This window comes from Quercus robur, chromosome 2, assembly GCF_932294415.1.
Source record: "Quercus robur chromosome 2, dhQueRobu3.1, whole genome shotgun sequence".
Classification (NCBI taxonomy): Eukaryota; Viridiplantae; Streptophyta; class Magnoliopsida; order Fagales; family Fagaceae; genus Quercus; species Quercus robur.
The window spans coordinates 90,157,135-90,168,342 of NC_065535.1; the positions used below are offsets into that span (position 1 = coordinate 90,157,135).

General features: G+C 34.9%; 1 protein-coding gene across 1 annotated transcript; it reads right to left on the minus strand.

The window, feature by feature from the left end:
* Positions 1-372: 372 nt before the first annotated feature.
* On the minus strand, positions 373-5,846 carry LOC126715736 (preprotein translocase subunit SCY1, chloroplastic). Its single transcript, XM_050416505.1, has 8 exons — positions 5,441-5,846; positions 4,422-4,579; positions 3,934-4,319; positions 3,128-3,427; positions 2,957-3,046; positions 2,271-2,394; positions 1,498-1,661; positions 373-917 (listed from the first exon to the last, which is right to left on the minus strand). The coding sequence occupies exons 1-8, from the start codon at positions 5,608-5,610 to the stop codon at positions 687-689; spliced, it is 1,623 nt and encodes a 540-aa protein (XP_050272462.1). The 5' UTR covers positions 5,611-5,846; the 3' UTR covers positions 373-686.
* Positions 5,847-11,208: the final 5,362 nt, after the last annotated feature.

Sequence of the window (11,208 nt, forward strand, 5' to 3'; positions counted from 1 at the left end):
GTATAATGCAAATACCAAATGGCCAATCTATGGCGTCTCACTATAATAGCTAGGAATTAGAAAGACTAGAAGTGATTGTTCTAAATTTCAGGACTAAAATTGCTCAAAGTTAAAATTTATGAGCAGCTTGGGCATTACCAATAAGGATTCATAGGAGATATTCCAAGGCAAATATAATTGCCCAAAAGAAGTGTATATATATAAGGAGCTGGATTTTATGCTCTCTACTATGCTTTGCTTTCTCCAGCTTCTGCTTCTCATTGATTACAATATTAGACAACGAACTTGTTGCAAATGAAATGTTCCTACACTGCGTAGAAAATACAATCGGAAAAATATGAAAGCTGTGTAAGGTAAAGGCGGTCAGAGGAATTTGACAAACTAGGCTATCTCCCCAACTTCTGTTTCCTTTGACACAAAACTGGTCAGCAATGAGCAAACAATGAATATTCCAATTATTTGTGATAACTTAACATGTTGAGACTAGAGAGCTGGCCATAAATCAATTAGTAGGCTGTTCTGCAGCACTATGTACAAGTGTAAATCGATACGTATATTCAAAACAATGAAAATACAGGGACTGCCGAACCAAATCTAACATGGCAAAGTATCACCATATCATCTCTCTTGCAGATGTATCCATTCGCTAGCGTTAGAACTTTTGCAGATGTATCCTCTCATTCCTTTTATGGGCCATACTTGTCAATGTCATAAAATTCTATGTTCTTGTACTTTTGGGAAATTATTTCTGCTTGAACTTTTCTTGCAGTGTCTGTTGCACAGCCAACAAGAATGAGAACAGATGTACCAGCAAATCCCCGAAATGCAGTCAGGTGTGTGGTTTGTTCTATCAAGGCAGGACCAGCAGCCAGTATTGCCAAAAAGCCCGAACCAAGAACCGATATCCGACTAAGAACCTATATTCCAGCCATAAAAGAACAAAGATGAATTCACAGTCATACCGAAGCCAAAAAGATACATAATTAAAGGATGGAGAAAAACACGTAAGTAGCCAAGTAGGGAAGTGATATATATTTAGCAATAATCTTTGAGTGAAGGTTGCATAGCAGTATAGCACACTGTAGAGAAATAATTAAAGCATAAGCTTTTGAAACTCCTTTTGTGATGCCACAGATTGATTAAGAATATGTTGTGTGGGTATGCGTTGAGTCCGCATCATGCAATACTGTCCATACAAATATACTTTTATGAATATGAACATTAAGATGTTCCCCAAATTATGTGGCAATGAATGCTACAGGGTTGAAAAAAAGTTGAACTCTCAATCACTATTGAAGAAAATGACAATTATGCACCATTTCAAACCATTCTAATAAAAAGCATACTCTATAATTCACACAAGCTTCTGATAATCACTCTATGATAACACTAAAGGAACATCAGGCATGGCCAAATCAATCGAGTCAACTGGTTGACAATTCAGGATTCATAATGCATTAATGGGCAATAAATTTTATTAAAAAGGTGAAAAATTACCGTTTTAATAAATGCAGCTGTACTTTTACCCGGTCGCACAAGTGGAATTGATGCACCTTGGCGCTTTAACTGTTCACTCACATCATCAGGGTCCAATTGTAGGAAAGTATAATAGTAGTTGAAGAAGGCTATTAAAAGGATGTTCGTGGGGAGATAGAAAGAACCTACAAAAAGTTATCTGGTTAGTTTTAAATTGTCAGATGTTCTTATCTGATAAAAAAAGAGAGCCTAATCTGCCAAATGCTAACAAACTGACAGCATGTTTCTTGTTGAACCTGACATCCAACCATGGAGACTGCAACAGCAAAAGGCTGAGTCTATTGCCAACAATTACAAAGATTTTATTTGACTTACACATATGGCAAAACCCTGGAGGGAGAGAGGAAGAGAGAGAGAGTATAACAAGATCTAATTTTCAAGGGCTTATAGGTAGGGTATGAGCGTTTGGACTGAAAATTTTAAGTAGATGAGGCCAGAACACAACAAATTGCAAACAAGAAGGAAAAAGAGAAACAAGAAAAAAAGATTCAGTCTAGCATCACACTCGAGAGATGCATCATACATCAAACTAACAGCTATGTATTTTTGTTTCTTCTTCACACCAGCTGCCGATACAACATTTGGGTAGATTATGGACATTTGTAGCAGATTTCAGAGACCAATCATGTAAGCTGAATGAGACTAGCATTACTAGAGTCCATAAACAGATTATATTTCGTTTGTATCCTTCAATCTTTAACAATTTTTACCATTAAAAATCACAAAAATCTTACCCCCTGGATTTAAGGCCACTGCGGCATTCTTCAGTGCATTTAAACCAGTAAAGCGTGCTAGAGTAGCAGGAAGAGCTAATGATGAGGTAGAAAATATAATTGGCATCACTCCAGAACTATTCACCTGCTCAATCAGAAGATTTAGATTATTCCAAAGATTATAAAAAATAATAAATAAATAAACCCTCAACCTAAGAAAAGAGAATATAAATTAAATGTGGAGAACTACTATGGAAGAGCTCAGACATTGATGTATGATTACCACCCTGGCAGAGAACTTCTATGAAACAGACATGGTAATCAAGAATTAAGAATGGATGAAAGAAACGTATGACAAGATAAGAAAGAATATAATCTCTAACCAATATTTTCACTTGAAGCTATAGGTAACATCCTTGTTGAATGCCGATAGAATGAGAAAATGTTGGTTGAGATGGTCCAGTTTGGTGATTATATGATTGGAAGCCAGGCAAGGGTATGCTTATGTAATATTTGTAACAGGATCAAAATTGAGCTGGTCCATGGCCACATTTTAGTTATTTTTGTTTTTTTGAGCCTTAAAGCATAAGTAAATATTGTTTAGGTGAAAAAACCAGCATACATTTCCCAAGTATGTGTGGACAAGAGTCCTCAGGATTAGAAATCTAAAAATACAGAAACGTAAGGCAAGAAGCTTGAATACAAACCTTAAAGGGTAGGTAAGCAGATTTTTGAAGCCCTCCACTTTTACTGGTGTATCTCGAGGCATAGTTAAGTGGAATTTTCCTCTCTGCTTCCTGAAACCCTTTGTTGATAAAATTGTTAACATTTCTTTACTTCCAAGGACATCTTTGTTAAACAATATAAGCAGCACTTACCTGAACATATACAATACTGAGGACCAATAGGAAGAAGGAGACAATGATTGCGATGAGTCCAATGTAGTTACCATCCTGAAATGCTTGTGCAACAGTCCTACCAAAAGATGCAGGCAAGTAGGAGATAATGCTTGTGAATATCAAAAGGGATGTGCCATTTCCAAGTTTGAGGTCCGTAATTCGCTCCCCTATGTATGTTGTAAATGCTGAGCCAAGAGTCAATAAGGTAACAGAAGTAAGAACCCATTGCGTACTGAAGTCATTGACATAGGGCCGAAGGTAGAGTACTTGGCCAATTGCCTGTAATGGCAACCAAAGATGGATAAAAGAATATTATGATCAAAGCTCAATCAAACAGCTCAGATAAAAAGAAGTATTACAATATTATTGTTATATGGAAAGTGAGAAATATTAATAAAGATATAGGAATTTTCAGGAGAGGATGTTGATGGTCTATCCTACCCACAGTTGTGCTATAATTCTAAACATAAATTATCTGTGACATATGCACCATTTTCCCTAATCAAACAGTCCAAACCACATCACACCATTTTCAACTTGGTATCTTTTAGTAACAGGAAGCAAAATTCAACATATGATAGTTGCAGTTCTTTCTTTATTTCATTCATTTTCCCATTGGCATCATACTATTTTTTATGAACAAACTTATCCCATTGGCATCATACTAGTATTTATAAACAATTGTAGTGCATGCAAAGCAGTAAACATCAATCAAAGTTTTATTCCCTCTCAGAAATTCTAATGTGTAAACCTGTTCTTCATTCAAGTTAAGTGAAGTTCCTTACCTGTACAATGGCAAACCCAACTGAAGCATATCGAGTATACTGAAGAATTTTCTTTCTTCCTGCTTCTCCTTCTCTTTTCTGAAGATCTTGCAACTTGGGATAAATTTGCGTAAGAAGCTGGAACACAATCTGTGCATTGATGAAGGGAACAATACCAAGAGAGCATATTCCAAGTCTACCAATGCCTCCTCCAGAAAATGTATCCAGAGTGCTCAATAAACTGTTCTGATCCAAATTTCCAAGAAAAGCCTCACTATTTACCCCACCAAGAGGTATGTATATTCCAAGCCGTGATAAGGCTAGATAACCTAAGAGCTTGAGAAACTTTCCTGGTAATGGACCTTTGAAGAAGTCCCCAAAATCAATGTTACTGTCCTCTATTGCAGCTGCCAATTTCAATGTATTTTAATCAACTACTAAAAGCTACAGACATTAATTGAATTGCAATTGAAGATCTTGAATAACATTTTACAAGTTTAGAGACAAACCTGCTACTCCTCGAGCAGAGGAAGGTTTCTCCTTTTTTGCACTAGAAGCACTTTCATATGTTTGTGAAAACAAGCACAGAAAACTTTCCCAGGCAGCATTTAAACCAGAAGGTACATCTGAATTAATACCCAAGGGATCAAATACGGAGCCCTCACAGCTGCAAAGAAACTCCAATCAGCAAAAAGGATAAATATAGCTATAATAGCAAGTAACCTGATTTCTCCAGAATATGAAGATGACCTATAAGATTTTTTTTAATTTAATTTAATAATTTATATACTAGTTGGTGGGGGGATTAGTATAGAAACTTTTAAATGAAAATAATTGACAAAAGAAAGAGAGGCACTATCATTGTTTAGATTATTAAAATAGATAGAAAATAATTTGCCTATACTAAACAAATCGTTGCAAAAAAACAGTATTTACAAGCTGCAGTGTACAGCACTTCTCAAATTGTATACTGTGATTCTACTTGTATATTTAAAGAAGATCTTGACTGTACTTTAATATTACTCTTCAGAACCCTGCCAGGTGATAAATAAATTACTAGTCTATATTTTTAGGCAATTCACCATCTTGGCATTCCATCTTCATCAGTTCATCCTTATGTGATGGAAAATTAAGTTGCTTTTCATAAACCTAAAGAACACAGAGTTGAACTGCCACATTGATTGTGCAAACTTTAAGCCAGTTTTTGTTGACACTACTTAAACTGCATCCAAGTTTCAGTTGACTGATTGTTCACAGAACCTCTACTAAAATTGGTGTCTTTTCAGACTATAGAATTCTATCCAACTACCCATTACTCTCAGTTTCTTGGTCCCTTTTTCTAATTGTGTGTTTGTATGAGAAATTGATAGCATACAAAGAAACAGGCATCACATAAAAACAAAAAACAGAGCAAACTACAGCTAGAAAAGAAGAAAAACCAAAGACCCATTAGGAGAAAACCCATTTTGTGGAAACAAAGTACATAGAAATTATTATGGAAGAGAAAAATGAAAAGGGTATGTCATACCTGTTGGAGTGAAGGCCAAAGTTCCATGATTTGGTGGTGTTGGGTTTTCTCTGAACAGAGAAGCTGGCACGGCAGATTGATTTCTTGAGCCTTGGAGTTGGAGTGGCTTTGGGATTGAGTTGGAAGCTAAGGAGAGAAGAAGAAGAAAGTTCTCTGACCGTTATCAACATTTTTATCTACTACCTAGGACTCACTCACTTTGCCTCTTACTCTTCTATCTCTCTCTTCTTGGTAGTAACAGCTTCTCAACTTTCTGACCCCACAAACACACAAACACTACCAAAAAAATTAAATTAATATGATGATATTAATCAAGATATTTGCAAATTACAAGTTAAAACTATAAAATAAACAAAATTTTCTGAAATTGTGAGAGAGTGAGTGATGCCCCTTGGTAAGAGCAGGAAGGGAATTAATGACTAGTTTGTGGATCAGGTACCAGGGCAGTAGTCATGACTTGTGGGGGGGGGGGGGGGAAGAAATTTGGGATTATAATTATATTATATTTATTGTATTAAAGTTGAAACACGAAAAAAATTCAATTATAATAACTAAATAATGGTCTGTGGACTATTTTACAATTTCATTTGAAATCAATTTTATATATATTAAGATATTTATATATAATAATTTTCTAAAAAAATCAAATCTATATATAATACATATTTTATTTTTATAATATCTATATTTGCCCATAATATTATTGAATACATTAAAACTTGATTTTCTTAATTCATATTTTATTTAAAAAAATTTGTATAACACTATAACATATTATAATATTTACTATTAAAAGTAGATTTTATTTTTAGACTTTTTTTTTTTTCTTGGAGAGAGTCTCAACTGTCCGCTCTTGTGAGAATTAAACCACAGATTTCTTATTCAACTATTAAAAACTTTACCAATTGAGCTAATTGAAACTCACTTTAAACTAATTAAAGGATTTTGAAATCTATAAATAAGAATTTAAAGCATAAAATATTTTCATATCCTAAAATTACATAAATTTAAGCAATCTCTTAAACATTTCATCAACCACTCTATTCTTTTTTTTCTTTTTGATAAGAACCACTCTATTCTTAGTACTACACACATATTCTCAACTTTCTAACCCCCACAAACACTACCAAAATTATTAATATTTATCAAGATATTTACAAACTACGACAATAAATAAACAAAATTTTCTGAAATTGTGAATGAGTGTGTGAGCGGGGGATTGAAATTAGTTGCAATAACAATGCAATACCTTTTTAATGGTTGTGATCAAAAGTTAATAACATTACTTTTAATATCAACCATTGCTTTTTGATCAAAGAGGTCAAAAAAGTCAAAATGTTGAAACTTTTGTTGAAACATTTTGTGAGAAATTTAGGGGATACTGCACAGTGCATAGAATCCTAATTATATGCTTTAAGGAGGAAAATGGAAGAAATTTGGGATTATAATTATACGGGGGTTGGTCCCGGGGTCGTTGGGCCTTGGGCCCTAAACTAGAAATACAACACCTGACCCCCCCCCCTTTCCCCATTGGGCTTAAAACCTTGATCTAGACACCGCTTTGAGACTCACTGTGAGCCCAATAAACATAACAAGATCATTTAACCCTGAACATCAAAGGCGAACTGCTCCTGATCAAACTTATCCTAGCTGGGCGTGTGGTTGCTCGGCAGAATGATGACTCAGCTTCTCGGTATTGCCTTAGGTAATATCGCTGCTGAGCAGTCTTTTTGGAGGTGGGAATCAGTTTCAATGCCACCACCACCTCACCCACCTAAACACCCACCTAAATACAATGGAATTGGACCTTCGTTCACACTAATAAAGGGAAGTAATCATAACACCTCCACTTATCTAAAGCTATAAATAGGAGGATTAAGGGAGAAAAGGGGGTTGGCAATTCTAGGAAGAACACTAAGAGAAGTGAGCAAGCACTCAAAGAGAACAAAGGAGCGATTCTGTGAGGAAGAGAGAAAGGCTTGAAGGAATAGAAGTGTATTTGAGTTGCCGAGCACGGGACCACCCATAGTAGGAAATCCAAACCCACAATACAAATAGATTGTGAGCCCATGTTAGGATCCCGGTGGTTCCTAATGGAGATTGAAGGGAATTATAGGGGAATGGATAGGGATTGTGGGAAAATTGACTTAATTCGAGGTACTCACCCTCCATAGAGAAATAAAGAGATTAAAAGAGAGAGAGAGAGAGAGATGCACTAATGCACTAACAAATTGGTTTATTCTTCATTGATATCTCATATTGGATTACAATCATGTATTTATAAGAGAATAGCTCTAATCTCATTGGCCCACATGGCCTTATCCTATTGGTTCTATTATTCCCTATGTGCATTAATAATTCCAACATGTGCTAAATGTGATTAACATGCTTGGAATTATACCTAACTAACTAAATCTCAATACAACGATTATTATCCATATGCTTATAGCATTCCTAACATTTCCCTCCCCTTGAAAACACCTTGCCCATAAGGTGTTGCTTGAAATGACACCTTCATGAGAGGTAACCTACCATAGAGCCAATACTCCAATGACATTTTGTAGGCATAGGACACCATAAATTGACGGTAACAAAGATATTGGCCATACATTACCTTCATAGCCGCATTAGGTTCCTCAAAAGCATCATGGTTAATATGGATGACACCAAATGCACTAAAAATATGGTATAGAAGCTTCTCATCCACATTAAGGTCAAGGACTCCACTGTAATGTTTGCACCAACATGTAAGCTCCTTTTGTTTTTCTTGATTGTTAATCACCAATGTTGGCAAGATAGTAACCTTACCATGAGATCCCTGCCCAATATCACCTACACCTTCAATGGGCAAATTAAGTGATTTCATGTGATCCCACCAAGTGGTCCAAACCCATGACCAATTGATCTCATTAGCAGCCACACCATATAATAGTTTCTTTGGTTCCTTATTAAAACATTCTAGCATTTTCAAAACCAACCAAAAGCACTTATAATCATTAAAGCAAGCTAGATAATTTGTCTATAAATGAGCATTTCTCCCCACAAGAATGTCCAAGTTCAATTGTGTCTGATCCTCTATAAGGTAAAGGTTGTGGAACAGAGAATTGAAGCAGGGCACAATTGCAATGCTCGCATCTGAAGGGAAAGAACACCAATTTTTGTTAGGGTCAAAGATTTTCGTAGAACTCAAGGATTGGTGCACATTCTTTTTCTCCCCAACTGGCACGGCTAAAGGGTCGATATGTTGAAAAGCGACCTAACCATCTGCGCCTTTGAAGTCGCTAGGAACTGCTGGAGTTTGTGATGTGCCATGAACTTGAACCTAAACCGCAATAGGACCCTTGCATAGACCATCAAAACTCACTAATTCCTTTAAATCAAGAAACTCTTCAAGATCAACCCACTTTGACAAGAATGTCCAAGTTCAATTGTGTCTGATCCTCTATAAGGTAAAGGTTGTGGAACAGAGAATTAAAGCAGGGCACGATTGCAATGCTCGCATCTGAAAGAAAAGAACACCAATTTTTGTTAGGGTCAAAGATTTTTGTAGAACTCAAGGATTGGTGCACATTCTTTTTCTCCCCAACTGGCATGGCTAAAGGGTCGATATGTTGAAAAGTGACCTAACCATCTGCGCCTTTGAAGTCGCTAGGAACTGCTGGAGTTTGTGATGTGCCATGAACCTGAACCTAAACCGCAATAGGACCCTTGCATAGACCATCAAAACTCACTAATTCCTTTAAATCAAGAAACTCTTCAAGATCAACCACATCTTCACTGTCATTTGCATCTTCACTGTCAATGGTAGTTTTTATTGATTCAACAACCTGAAACTTGTCACTTGTTCCTTCAAGAAGCTGTAACTCTTCTTCCGTCATATTCTTGAGATCCTCCTGCACTTTTGAAAGTTCTTCCTTCATGGCCATGTTAGATTCAGCCAAGGTCTTCATCTTCTTTGAAATATCATTGACTTCTTCTAAGGCTTTGTTCAACATTTGCTGTATTTCTTTCAAAAGTTTTCTTTGATCACAATTGCTCATCTCCAGATCAACAGCTTTGATACCACTTGTTAGGAACCCGGTGGTTCCTAATGGAGATTGAAGGGAATTATAGGGGAATGGATGGGGATTGTGGGAAAATTGACTTAATTTGAGATACTCACCGTCCATAGAAAGAGAGAGAGAGAGAGAGAGATGCACTAATGCACTAATAAATTGGTTTATTCTTCATTGATATCTCATATTGGATTACAATCATGTATTTATAGGAGACTAGCTCTAATCTCGTTGGCCCACATGGCCTTATCCTATTGGTTCTATTATTCCTCATGTACATTAATAATTCCAACATGTGCTAAATGTGATTAACATGCTTGGAATTGTACCTAACTAACTAAATCTCAGTACAACAATTATTATCCATATGCTTATAGCATTCCTAATAGCCCAAGTAGCAGTTGAGCCCAGTAGCTAAATTTTAGGTATGCACATTGTATTTTTAACATTACTACATCTAATAATTAGAAAAAGATTGGGAAACAATATTAGATGGGGTGCAAGAGATAAAATTCTTTCAATTAAGAAAATAGAAAAAAAAAATAATGTCCTCTCCCTTCTTAACTTATATTTTTTTAGAGATTCTAATTAGCTCAACTAGTAAAATTTCTTGTCATTGAATAAATGATTTGGGGTACAAATCTCGTTTACACCAAAAATTAATTGGTATTTTAGTTTGATGAAAAAGAGCAATCATCAATGATCAAAACATCATAAGTTGAAATTCCATCGTATATACACCACCAAAAAAAAAAAAAAAAAAACTCATATTCTTTCTAACCTTAAAAAGGACATGACGTAAACTTAGAATATCTTATAGGTAGGGAGTAGAATAGTTTGGTTAAAGGCTGGGTCACTACTTCCTTAGTTCTTTAATTATATTAAACTAATGTGTAGCCTCGTGCTTATGCACGAATACAATTAAAAACAATCACAATTATACGGTTCAAATTATACATGGTATTAACTTACACTTTTTTAAAACCATACATTTCTAAAATATGAAATGATTTTTCATTATATATATATATATATGATTTAGAATTTAATTGGTTTTAAACTCTTTGGTCTTTGCACCCAATAATTTACTTGTCACAAAAATTAAAAAACGTAGATGGACATGTGACGAAAAATTGGACTCCAATTGAAAACTAATTTAGAATCTAATTGGATTTAGACTCTTCGATTTTTACACTAAATAATTCACTTAGCACAAAATTAAAAATTAAGTGGGATACTTGGCGTAAAATTGAAAATTCAATTAAAATCTAATTGGATTTTCTCTGGATTTTGTCTATTAATATATATATATAGCTATTTTTATTAACGGAAAAACTAGTTGCACACATTGTCAATTATAAATAAAAACATGACTTTAAGTAACAATTTTAGTTATAATGTGCATTGTGTACAACAAATAATACCATTTTATTAATGTGTTGAGTATATCTATGAATGCTAACAAGTTTTACCCGTTTAGTATCAATGTATCATTTAAATATATATATTAAAAAAAAAAATCGATTCCACAAGCCATTGGATTAATCAGTTCAGACCCTGCTTGGAACAATTCTTTTTGTTCTGCTTTTCTCTGACGCTCTATTTGTTTCAGCATTAACGTTTTCTGGAAAATTGTTCATTTTTCAAAGAGCATTTTCTAGAAAACTGTCTTATTTTCCAGTGTTTGGTAACGACATTGAAAATGTGCTTGAG